General features: G+C 35.1%; 1 protein-coding gene across 5 annotated transcripts in view; it reads right to left on the bottom strand.

Moving 5' to 3' along the window:
• Positions 1 to 328: 328 nt before the first annotated feature.
• Set2 (SET domain containing 2) overlaps positions 329 to 14114 on the bottom strand; it is an 86630-nt gene continuing 72844 nt past the window's right edge. For 3 of the 5 annotated variants that reach the window (XM_068350975.1, XM_068350977.1, XM_068350979.1), the window contains 3 exons: positions 4716 to 4964; positions 4176 to 4370; positions 329 to 2430 (listed from right to left, as the gene is read on the bottom strand). In XM_068350975.1, coding sequence (XP_068207076.1) covers positions 2266 to 2430; positions 4176 to 4370; positions 4716 to 4964 — 609 coding nt within the window. In that variant the 3' untranslated portion in view covers positions 329 to 2265. The remainder of the gene's footprint in view (positions 2431 to 4175; positions 4371 to 4715; positions 4965 to 14114) is intronic. The other 2 variants (XM_068350976.1, XM_068350980.1) reach the window with 1 other exon arrangement.

Raw genomic sequence — 14114 nt, 5'->3', positions numbered from 1 at the left:
CCGTTAGAAACCATTACTGTACTTCACTACGGGGAAAGTGTCACCTAAGGGCACTATCGCTGCTTCCCTAACACAAGAATGTAATGCCTCTGCAGGTGGTCACCAGTCATAGCCCAAGGGTTAGACTGGAATAAAAGTACATTTTCATTTCATCCAGAGGATTAAGGGTTTTCAAGTTTCTGAATAAATATATTTGTAAAGTATTACTCTGTAAAGGCTGTATTAAAGCAAATTTGGTATTAGGGTTCAACATTTTTGTTAGAATCACATGGTAGTACATAAACACTGTACGAAAGTAACGTATACTATGAGAATGAAAAATAAAGGGTGAAAGATATACTTTTAATTGCTTGTGGCGAGACATTTCTTTAATATATCAAGTATACTTCCTCAACTGTCAATGTTAAAGCTCTGTTTCATTTATGCATCTATTTCACCCATGCTAACATTCCATCAATTGCAACAAAATACCAACTGGTATTTATAAATATATACTTTCATCAGCAGCAAGAACCAGTGGTGGTCGCAGTTAGTTGTACTGATTTTTGTAATTCCTTTTTTTTTATGGTGCATTTTATCATTCTCCTGTTGTATTTCAATTATCTGAATGGAAGATACACTTACTAGGGTAGCAGGACATTTATATTAAGGCTTTGATAGCTTTCTGCCTTGCCATGGATAACATTCCTGCTGCACTGGCTAAAACTAACACTTCCAATACTGTACAATAGATTTAAAAAAACATTAAACATTTCTCTCCAATATTTTTCAACTTTTAAGATTATTTGAAATTTCCAGCAGTTCTGTAATTTCCACAAGCACTGAGTAAACTTAATAACAACAACTTAGGGAAAAAAAAGGACAAAGATCTTATCATATTTAAACTTCACTATGGGGATCTTTGTACATTTAGTCCTATGGTTAACCTAAAAGCTAATATCATCACAGGGCATGTGTATTCCAGGAATCCAGGAATACAATAAAAAACACAATTAACTGATTATTAGCTAGAAACATAACAATAACCTGTGTGGTAAGATCTACATACAAAACTTGAATTTTAACATCTATAAAATGCAATAAAAAACTAAAACACTTAATGCCTTCAAAATACAACTGTCTGCATTATTGAAATAGCCTGTACAACTGCATATGTACATGAGGTATCAATTAGATATAATTTAATATGCTGATGGAAAATATACATGTCGATAAAACACCTCTTTAGATAAGTCTTGTATTTGTCTGGAACCTAAAAGTATTACAATAAAGGAAAGACTGAAATGGCTGAGCCTACATATATGATGTATAATAAAATTACCAAATAATAATTTTCAGAATAATGAATGAATGTCTAGCACTACAAAACTATTACACTTATTCAAGAACTATATGTTCAGCGTTAACATTACACGTGCATCTTTGGCAGTGTCCCATAATTTATTTACTGTCCTATACTAAATTACTGTATCTATGTCTCGATAAATCCCAAGTCCCCTCAGAGATCAAACAGCTGGCACAGTTCAAAGATAAATAAATCAGTCCAATTACTGCTCTTATATATAATGTGCCAAGAAATATTGAGTCAAATGTTATATAACATACCAAATTTTAATAACCTAAAAATGGAAAAAGCAAATTTCCACGATATGTAACAATAACTTTTTCCATAACTTAAAACCCCTTCTCAAGTAACAAATATACACAGTTTCAAAACTGGTTTAACAATACAATATGAAATGGTTGTACTTTTCAGAGCTACAAATTTGGGGTATATTAAAAAATTCCCTCTAATTTTACACATATATTACCCTTACAATCAAGAGTTAGTCTACAAAGCAAAATCTGTTGCCAATATCTATTCAATACTGTATTGCATTTAAATAGACACGATATATATTTTTGATGAAAAGCATAACACACTTATCAACTGCAAACTGCTAGATGGGTGCAAATGAAACTTTTTCCCCATAACTTCACTATACACATATAATATATTTACAAAAACCTTTCCATACTTCTGTCTTCCTACTTGCAAACAATTGCCATCTCAATGCCCAAGTTCAATTCAAAACTTCGGCAATTCCCATTCATTTCTAATAATTTCTATTTAACTGAGCATTTTAAAAAATATGAAATTTTTAGCCTTTTGTATAAAGTACCTAAATATCGAAAATCCTAAATCAATACCAAACACACCAGTTTCAGGTAACTTGGCAGAAGCATTTTGACACTTCATGGCATTCCCATTCACATCAATACAAATTAATACTCCTTTGTATCAGTTGGATCTCTCTTGAATTCATGGCCATACTTGCTCATGTATTTTCGGACAAAATCTTTGGTCTTGTACTTGACACTGTCATTGCATTCAAGATCTTCAACACTATGTAACTGCTTCAGCTCTTTGATCATAACAAAGTGTGTTAGCTGTAAAAAGAAAATAATTAATGCTATGAATTTCATTCTAATAACTACACATATATCCTGATTATGGTATTATGAATAAAAAAAAACCTTAAAAATATCATGGTTATAATGTCATCTTATCTGAAATATGAACACAACAGAAAAGGACTTGCGCAACTTAGTTCTAGACTCAATTACATGATTAGGATGATCATCCCACAGTTTGGTCATACCAGCAATAAATTAAGTTACCGTGAAATTTAATTTCATATCTGGAAATTCATCAGAATGACTGCATATTTAGTGTTATATGTTGGGCAGTACACTGTGCTAAGTCCTGCATGTAAAGAATTATTACAATTATTAACTATCTAATAATTATTTGAATTATACTACCACAGATTAACAGAGTAGCTTTCACTGATCCAGCACAAAATGGAAAGTCATGTAGTTAGGTCCAATTGCTACTTTGATAATTTAAGATAAGATACAAAAATACTATAACATAGGATGACTTCAAATTATTTTAATGATACAAACCTAGTGTGCAAGGATATTAAAACCTACTTTTATAGCAAAATAAAAAGAACTTGCACCTTTACTTTAAAAGAAAAGAAAAACAAAATCATGGAGATGTTGCTCAGCTATTATCAGTCCATTATATTATCCACACTGCAGTACATCACCTTTACCTTCATAAATAGTTTGTTTAAAGATTCTTTCCTATTCTTCTAGCCTTATCAATTCCTTTATTAGGTTTAACTGCAAGGATAATTGTATATCCCAGTTTTTATTACATCGCAGGTCTTCTATTTTTCATCTTCAAGGCCCTTTACTTCTCCTGCTATTTATCATTAACAAGGAAGGGACCAACCATACATTTTATAGTGTAACCTAGTTCGTCTTTCCATATCAGTTAGAAATACTTCTTAAAGAATAAAATATCATAAAGGTAGCCACTTTAGTTTACCATCGATAGCATCATTATTAACAACATTCCAATGACTAATGTGCTTTGAACCACTGGTCAACATGATTTTATGGAAAGCACCTTGTTCCAAAAATTGTGGAGCATTCTTCATATATGATTTTGGGTATAGGGGATTTCACATACAATCTAGGAAGGGATATAAGAATATAGGCCCTTGCAATCTCAAAATTTAAGGGACTAAAACTAAATTTAAAAAAAACAATGTATTTTTCCTAGCTACACACACAAATCTGAGTCATTTAAATGGGTTACTCCTAGTCTCATTTTCTATGAACAGATAATGAAAAAAAAAAAGGCTTTGATTGTATCATAACATGTTGCTGGGCAACTCCACTGCATGGCGGTGCTATGCACTGCTGGATGGCTTATGTCATTATCCTCTGGTCAAAGACTTGTGGGGTTCCTGAGGTGGGACCTTTGCTTAAAGGATTCATTTTTGTTTTGCTAGGAAAAGTACTGTTTTAAAAATTTGTAGCTTATTCCTGCACACAAATTTCTCTCAGGTGACACTTTTATGTTTCCTTATTTTTGTTACTGAGCTATTTTCCCTATTGGAGCCCTTGGGCTTGTAGCATCATACTTTTCCAACTAGGGTGTAGCTTGGCTAGTAATAATGATGATAGGTTTTCCTGTATGTCCTTTTTTAATGACTGCTTACCTTACAACTGAGTTTGTCGTATTACTTGCATTTCAATAATTTTTCAGCGAATGGGCATTGTTTACATATAAAATATCAAAACCAAAATGCATGTACAAAATCAGTATGATCACTTACCTTTCGCGCCAAATACTTGAAATCTTCATTGCACGTAATTCTTCCAATTTTGCAGTCGTCTCTCCTATAAGGATTTAACACAGACACTATATACGTAGCCATCTTTGCCCGGAAGTTTTCTTTACATTTCCGAGCTGAATCGCTGTTATCTGCAATTGCTGTTGCAGCCCGCTCCTTGCTCTGCAAGCACAAATACTGTAGGTCATTATTTACAGATAAACAACGAATGCAAGAACAATATACTGTAGTGCTTAAATAATTTTCCCATCTGCACTTTAGCTTTTCAAACTATTGTAGAATGTTAATGTAATACTTCCACTCAATGACTAAATGAAAATCTACATTTCCTATCTCATTAAGGTGAACTAGCACCCAAACATTTTTAATAACGGGCCAGTGAAATATAGAGTATTTCAGTGCCATGTACATCTTCCATTAAAGATGTATTGCATTGCAGTATACATGGACAGGTCACAATAGATTTCTAATTCCACCTGGTTGAAAATAAAGGGGGCAGGTAGGGAGATAAATAAAACATACCTTGGTTTTTTCACGTATCTTGACCTTCTCACGATACTCGTGTCTATCCTTTTCCATAGCAGCTTCTGATCTTTCCAATCTTTGTATTTTCTCACTTAAAGGTTCTATTTCCTCATTTGGATCTAGAACGTCAACGCCAGAGTCAAGAAGTCTATCATCTTGGCGTTCTTGACGAACTTCTTTCTGTGCTCTTTCCTTTGCTTCCCGTCGCTCGCGTCTTGCTGCTTCCTTATCCATCTCCAAAACCGGCTGCATATTCAATATTAAAAATAGAAAGTATATTTTTTTTAAAAACTACCTAATTCAGAGACAAATAAAATATATTGTTATAAAATATTTCTTTGTTTAAACACGTCAAACAGTCCATGGAATAGAATGTAGATTCTTTTGGTAAAATAGTATACTGTACAATTATACACATTATGGAGGTTTCAGTTTAGTGGTGAGCAACTAGGATCACTTGCTGTAAAGCTTTTACCCATGGGATACATATCTAATCAACAATTGTATTTACAAATCATAAGGAGCTAATCTAATAGTCAAGGACAAATACAGGCTACTTAGCCTTTTGCTTCAAGTTATCAATAAATTTACTATGGACAACTACAGGCTACTTAGCCTTTTGCTTCAAGTTCTCAATAAATTTACTATGGACAACTACAGGCTACTTAGCCTTTTGCTTCAAGTTCTCAATAAATTTACTATGGACAACTACAGGCTACTTAGCCTTTTGCTTCAAGTTCTCTATAAATTTACAAGAGTAAATTGTTAACCTGGAAAACTGTGATTATCTTGAGGGTATTGTAGAGTGTATTTACCAACTAATTACTCTCTAGTAATTAAGATTTTAAAATTAACTAATGTTTACTGAAATACTACACAGGCTGTTCCTGGGGTAGAAAGATTGAAATGTACATGAACTAACATCAAACTGAAAAAAAAGGGATATGAGAAAATTATATTGTTGAAAGTAACCAATTGATTAATAGCTTTCATGAGATTCAAAGCCTACTCCAAAGACATTACGTTGCAAGATCCTACTCCAAAGACATTACTTTGCAAAATCCTACTAGAAACAAAATAAAGGTAAAGAATAGCTGTGACGACAATAACATTATAAGAATTGCTAAGCTACTCAGTAAATGGGGAACTTTGTGGCATAAGGGGTGGTTGCTACGCTGGCTGTCGGGGAAGCAAGCTACTCTCCTGAAGCAAAACACAAACATGGTTGATACCATCGAGGAAAAAGTCTAAAGCAGTTAAAAAGATGGCTAAGATTGCATAAGACACTGACACCAATGAAATGCTCTCCCGAAGACAAGTGCCAAGTAATTTAAACATCTCACAAGTTGATAGATAAAAGTGGTTCAAATTTTTTTCAAGTAGATACAGCATAAGAACAGGCAGAAATTACTGCAAGATCACCTTGGTAGCACTGAATCAGATCTTTTTAACATATATGAAGGTTTATTTCTATTAAACTCCCCTAATGTTCACATTGCAAACTTTGACAATCTGATATAGGTGGATTCGTGAAGGAAAGATAGGAAAGTACCTGTCTACATTGATAAATTTTATAAACAACCTGAGACTTATTTCAAAGGTAACCTCATAATCACTCGAATTTGCAGTTTGGATTCTAAACATTCTCACAATCAAACTTTTAAATATAAATACTTTTATAACTAAAAAGTAGAACTTTCTCACTGGAAAAAATAAACGTATAGCTCAAATTAATTTGAAATAAATAAAGGAAGTTCATTTAGATTGGATTCTAATCATTCTCACAATCAAATTTTAAACCTCAATATTTTTATAATTATAAACCTGTACTTTCTCACTGAAAAAAATAAAGGTAAAGTTCAAACTAATTTTAAGTAAATAAATTGAGTACATTCTTATTCACACCATATCCTCCCCAGTTACCACAGCACTCAATAACCAGTACATATAAAATAAAATCATGTTTCTTTTAGATAAATCATTGCAAAACTAGGAATGCCACTGGACTGAGGTGAAAAATCCTTTCCATAATTAAAATGTTAACAGAAATAGATTCCGTACATTACATTAACTCTTATGATTTCAACCTTTAAACTTTTCCTATGATTCAAATCTAATTCACTGAATGACTCCATTACTAAACCCTTCACTAGAAAGAGCACAGCATTTTACAAAGTAGTTCTCTGAAAACCTTAATTCAGAAACCGATAAGGAACTTTTACTCTAATATTTCTGTCTTTAAATAAAACCTTATAGCTCTTACTAGATAAAGAAACCCTTTCCCTGACATATCACTGCCTTTCATTTTTCAATAATAATACATACATACATATATATACCAAGGTATTTCCCACAATTTTTGGGGGGAAGCCGACATCAAACAAATGAAACAAAAAAGGAGACCTCTACTCTCTACGTTCCTCCCAGCCTCACAAGGGACTCAACCGAGTTAGGCTGATACTGCTAGGGTGCCACAGCCCACCCTCCCCCATTTTCCACCACAGATGAAGCTTCATAACGCTAAATCCCCTACTGCTGCTACCTCCGCGATCAACCAAGGCACAGGAGGAAGCAACAGGGTATACCGGAACTGCGTCACTATCGCTCGCCATTCATTCCTACTTCTAGCACGCTCTCTTGCCTCTCTCACATCTATCCTCCGATCACCCAGAGCTTCCTTCACTCCATCCATCCACCCAAACCTTGGCCTTCCTCTTGTACTTCTCCCATCCACTCTTGCATTCATCACCTTCTTTAGCAGACAGCCATTTTCCATTCTCTCAACATGGCCAAACCACCTCAACACATTCACATCCACTTTAGCTGGTATCTCATTTCTTACACCCGTTCTCACCCTCACTACTTCGTTCCTAACCCTATCTACTCGAGATACACCAGCCATACTCCTTAGACACTTCATCTCAAACACATTCAATTTCTGTTTCTCCGTCACTTTCATTTCCCACAACTACGATCCATACATCATACAGTTGGAACAATCACTTTCTCATATAGAACTCTCTTTACATTCATGCCCAACCCTCTACTGTTTACTACTCCCTTGACTGACCCCAACACTTTGCATCCTTCATTCACTCTCTGATGTATATCTGCTCCCACTCCACCATTTGCTGCAACAACAGACCCCAAGTACTTAAACTGATCCACCTTCTCAAGTAACTCTCCATTCAACATGACATTCAACCTTGCACCACCTTCCCTTCTCGTAGATCTCATAACCTTACTCTTACCCACATTAACTCTCAACTTCCTTCTCTCACACATCCTTCCAAATTCTATCACTATTCGGCCAAGCTTCTCCAGCATCAGCAACCAGCACAGTATCATCCGCAAACAACAACTGATTTACCTCCCATTCTTGGTCATTCTCGTCTACCAGTTTCAATCCTCGTCTCAGCACTCGCGCATTCACCTCTCTCACCATTCCATCAACATACAAGTTAAACAACCACGGCGACATCACACATCCCTGTCTCAGCCCCACTCTCACCAGAAACCAATTGCTCACTTCATTTCCTATACTAACACATGCTTTCCTACCTTTGTAGAAACTTTTCACTGCTTGCAACAACCTTGCGCCAACTCCATATAACCTCATCACATTCCACATTGCTTCCCTATCAACTCTATCATACGCTTTCTCCAGATCCATAAACGCAACATATATCTCCTTACCTTTTGCTAAATATTTCTCGCATATCTGCCTGACTGTAAAAATCTGATTCATACAACCCCTACCTCTTCTAAAACCACCCTGTACTTCTAAGATTGCATTCTCTGTTTTATCCTTAATCCTATTAATCAGTACTCTACCATACACTTTTCCAACTACACTCAACAAACTAATACCCCTTGAATTACAACACTCATGCACATCTACCTTACCCTCATATAGTGGTACAATACACACACAAAACCAATATACTGGTACCATTAACAACACAAAACACATATTAAACAATCTCACCAACTATTCAAGTACAGTCACACCCCCTTCCTTCAACATCTCTGTGACATCCATACCAGAATAATAATAATATTAATAATAATAAAAAAAAAAAGTTATTGGAAAACAGAGATCAAGATCTACTGAAGTCTAAAAATAATTAGTTTTGAAAGCAGATAAAGAGAAAACTTCGTCTTCCCACCACTTACATTATGGGAGGGAAAAAAAAAAAAAACTGCTTAATGTGTTGATCTGATACTAATGCTATAAGAAAATTGCCTAACATTAAAATGACAACGATTTTACCTGTAACTTCCAAACGTTTAAACAGAGAACCTTCAACTAAGGTAACATTACTTATTAGATTACTGTACACTAATAGATTCTAACTGTTAAGACATACTGGATAATATTTAAAGAGGATAAGTTTATGCTTAGATACTTCATTACAGTATTATAGCCTTCACTGACAATTTCCTACCCTAAAAAGAAATGACATTTCAACAAACTATCCATACAAATTCTAATCGAAAAATGATTTGATTAGCACCATCCTAATAAAGTCTTCGATACCAATATTATTGGACTACAAAAACTTGCAAAAAGTGTCACTTTAAAAACACTGTGGATAGAATCAATCCAGATAAAGAAGTGAGTAAAATGACCCCAAGCTGGTTGTCATAAAAAGAAAAACTACAAATCTTGAAAATAATTTGTATTTTTTCCTAGCTATACAAAACTAGGTCTTCTATTTGGGTAAGATCTGGCACACCTTTTGTTATGACTAGATTGAAGAATTCTTGCGGGTCTGGCAGCACTATATGGTTGCGCCATGGACCCTCCAGCGCTTCGATGAGATGATACTAGCGAATGCGCTGCCATACTGTGTTTTGGTCAGTTGTTGTGAGGTAATATATGTAAAGGATTCAGGTTTGTATAGCTAGGAGAAATACAAATTATTCTAAAAATTTGTACTGTAGTTTGTTCCTACATGGATAAAAACCATCATTTATTTGGGGTGTCTTCCTTAGGCCAGAGGAAATCCCCAGGCGATAAAATAGGTCATCTACCTCAGCCTTAATGCCAAAAAAGTCATGCCAAGCTATGATAAGAGGCAAGGGCATGCCTATAATGCCACACGAGTGCCCGACAAAAAATATATAATTGAAGAATAAATTTCATAACCCTCAAAACTTGTGAACTTTTATATAAAAAAAGTATATTTCCCCTTTATTTTCCTATATTCAAAAAATTTCTTTCGTTAACACCACTATTACCTCTAAATATAATGCAAACAAAATCTTGCATATGACAGTAAACCCTGTATAAATTTCAATACTGTACTGGTAGTCTTTTAAACATCATAAAACTAGAAAAGCAGACCTCCACCACGGCAGTCTATTTCTCAAAACCAGCTTGCCTTTCCCAGAATCAATTTAAACCGTAAGCGTATTTGAAGTGTGTAACAACCATGTGTGAACTTTTGGATAAGGTTAGGGTTAATTCGGTCAACCTTTTCTTCAACCTTGACCTCTGACCTAGGACTTTCAAAATTGAATCGGTTCCACATCGTCTCAACATAATAATTAATCCCTGAAAGTTTCATTATTCTATAAGTAAAATTGTGGACAAACAAACGGACAAACGGGTGAGCCTCCCAACTTCATTGACAGAGATAAAAAATTAACTAAACAGAATACAAAATAGTATACAGTGTCATATTTGTACTGAAAAAGCCCAACATTCCCTCCTCCTGATTTCTAAACTTATCCTTAATCTGTACATAAGAGTAGATTTTCCTTATCTATAATTAATAACTATACAATAACAATAAAGCCTTATATAACAGTATCAATAATGGAAATAATAAAAATCTTGTCCAGTCAAACACACTAGAGCAATGTAAACTAAATTCTCCTGTAATTGAGAGCTATTCAATTTTTGTCATTGGACCAACTTTAAGTAGGCAGTTTTTACCGTTGTAATTTTAAGAAAACTTTTTCTATGAAGCCTTCCACACCATGTCTGTAACAGTCTGGACATTAGCCAATTACCTCTTAAACATTGGAACACAAAGACAAAAATTGTTTCAAGTGAGAAGACGGCATTCTCCCTTCTTAGTGAACAAAGATGGATGGCTGGTTATCTAAATCATTTACAAGAGTAAACATGACAAAATGAATATTTGGTTCCAAAAGGATAGTGTTTCCTCCACTGCAATTTATCTCTAGAAACAAAGTAGTAATTAGAAAATCATCATATTGTAGTTATATTTCAAATATCTCCCAACAATGATACTGTCTCCTTTTCCTTGGAAGTCTCCTTCATCCTACCAGATGTGCACCGTCTTCCATTCACAACACGAGAAGTTTCATGAATTGCAACAAAGGAAGGAGAAATCAATGACTGTGAAGCAAACAATCAAGGTGGTATACAGTATGCTCCCAAGCTTCTACAAATGCCTATCCATAATCTTGAATGCAACAGGTTTGAGATTGGTCCCTGATCTGAGCCTCCTTACTAAGCTTCCACACCTAACTTCTTTCAAGATTAAGACTTTAGAGTCAAGAAAGGTCTCTCAGAAAGGTGAGCTTCATAGCCTTCTTAAGACACACTGAACGAGGAGTTCCACAAACCAATTCTCCCTGTCTTGATATAGAATTTTTAATTTGTCTGAAAAACATGGTGTACTTGCTTTGCTTTTAGGTTTTGGCAACCATATTTAAATTTTTTACTTGGACAATTGCCAAAGTAACAGTTTGGGTTTAGAGTTTTTGGATCCAACTGCAAGAGTACTTTCTATCCCATCTCTACCAAGTGTCACTCTTTGAGTCTTCAAATAGATTGCAAGAACTTAGACTTGACACCCAGCATACTGCCAATTAAGCTCAGCACGGTCTTCAAAGCACAGAAGGACTTTGTAAAACACAATAGGACAACGTAACTTGATTGTAATTTGCCATTTTCTTGGTATCCTGTCCATAAATGAAGACCTGTCAGTTCTTGATTGATCATTAGATGTCACTACAGAAATTGCAGCCTCACAGTCGTAACTTACCAGATAATATTTGGTTACAGATGTTTTGAAGGTGGCAATGGTGACAGAACTGAAAACATCAAAGAGTAGGTTTGTTTCTATGAAAATCAACAACAACAAAATCCCAAACCTTGTGGCAATTTTCTCTGCGATACAGGCATTCACATGATCCTCAGGGAAAGAATATAGGTCCAGTGTGAGTAGATACCATAATAATAGTGAGACCTTTAGTCCAAAGCCCTATATTGTTTGGTAGAAAACAATATTTAGTTGAGCACAGTGTTGGGATTGGTATACAACTATTTCAAGGGTTTTTAGAGCCAACTCATTAAGCATGATATTAAAGATCCTTTCTTCAGCGCGTTGTCAAACACAGACATCTGACAAGCAATTTCACAAGTCCAGGGATTGCCCTTAATCAGCCTGTTTACCTATAACTTAAAAAGGTAAATTTCAAGTCAAGCTAAATTCCAAATGCCAAGGATCGATACACAACTTCAGCCACTAGCAACATAAGTGTTTTCATCTCTCATCTTCAGATTTATCATACAGGTCTTAGTACAGCTTTGATAAAAATGGGAAATATGAAAGTGGCAAGAACTGTTTTTTTTTTTTCTAAGATAACCTGTTTACCAGTTGAACAAACCGCTAAACTGCATGTATATGTGAATAGGAAACGCCCTGCCTGGTAATCTGCTCATGCACGATAGTTTCTTGTAGTGTCTGCACCTCAACACCTTTGTGAGCTAAGGGTGGGGGGTTTGCAGGAGTCTATAGGTCTACCTGCAGTCATCACCAGCCATTGGCATGCCCTCCCTCGCCCTAGTTTGGGTGGAGAAGGGTCTAGGGCTCTGATCATAAACATATACAGTCAGTCTCCAGGACACTATCAATGTCCCTTGCCTCTGCCATTCATGAGAGAACTTGAATTTTTTTTTTTCTTTTAAATCTGGATGACTTGTAGGCAATAGTCTAGGTTAGCATGCAGTCCCAGAAATCTAAAGCCAGTACTGTACCATAGATCTGTGCCAAACTACTCATGAAAGGGAGACTGTCAAATACAAACAAAAATAAAAAAAATGGATATACAGGTAGTTTTGGGGGTTTCAAGCATGAATAAAATTGGAGAGAATCTTATGAAAATATTTTGAAAAGAGGCCTGACAGTTGGGAAAAAAAAACGGCTTTAAATCAGAAAATTAATAGAATACTTGGGAAAAGGTTAATGGTGAGGAAAAGTTTCCTAGATGTTTTAATACAAAGTACAAGGATGAACAAGTTGATTGATGCAATGATGATAAGTGGAGTGGGTTGAGGTACATCTAATCATTAATAGACTGAAACAAGAGCTAAGGTGAACATGAGTTGGAGAATAAAGCAAGTGTTATTAAGGAAAGGTTGTTCAATAAGAAGTTAAGGAAGGCCAAGAAGCATATTACCAATGAAAGGGATAAAATGTGTGATAAGGTTAAAGAAACAAGGATGGCATAGTAAATAGGATGGAGGTTTTTCAAAATACTATGATGAGGTCCACACAGTTAACATGGTGTTTGTGAGTACAAGTGGGTAAGACCTGAAAAAGAAAAATATTGTGGTGGGATGATGAGATGAATGGTTGAACGAAGAAAACCATCTGCAATACAATTGCATCGTAAAAGAAAAGAGTAGATGCAGGTCAACTAGATGATAAACAGGGTAGTCAAAAATAAAGTTGGGAGAAAAACACAAACACCAATAATCAAAATAGCAGGGGGTAAAAAGAATTTTGGGATGATTAGAAAATGGTTTTACAGTAAAGTATATCCGAATAGAAAGATTAAAAAAAAATGTGTTTCAAAATAGAATATGGGAGTACAGAGATGCTAACAGATGTGACTGTCGTCCTGGGTCAAAGTGAATACTTGGAAGATTTGTTGAATGTGGATGATAGCAGAAAGACTGAGCGATGTAAGACTTAACAGGGATAGTGTAAACCTCCAAATTCTTGTTAAAATGACTGCTAATGATGTTGAAAAGGCATCAGAGATTAATGAAGTTTAATATGGATTTAATGGGATTACAAGCAAGATGCTGTACTATGGAGGTGATGGTGTAACCGAGTGACTAACCAGGGTTTGTAAGGCATGCCTGGATAAGGGAAAGATACCAGAGGAATAACTGTTCCACTGTATAAAGGTAAAGGTGACTGTAAGAATAAAAGATGAAAAACATTACTTATGACAACAGGTAAAGTGTATGGTAGCAGTTTGATTGAGGAAGGCAGGCAGGTCTCAGGATTGAAAAGGGAACAGCAGTGGGTTGAAACAAGGAAAATGTATTCTATGAAACAGTAATGGTGGGAGTTTGAAAGTATGGAAATAAAGGTGGATGCAACATGCATGAATCTAAGAGAA

The sequence above is a fragment of the Palaemon carinicauda genome, chromosome 27 (genome assembly GCF_036898095.1).
Source record: "Palaemon carinicauda isolate YSFRI2023 chromosome 27, ASM3689809v2, whole genome shotgun sequence".
Taxonomy (NCBI): Eukaryota; Metazoa; Arthropoda; class Malacostraca; order Decapoda; family Palaemonidae; genus Palaemon; species Palaemon carinicauda.
The sequence above is the reverse complement of the archived record's forward strand: the minus strand, read 5'-3'. Positions and strand labels throughout refer to the sequence as shown.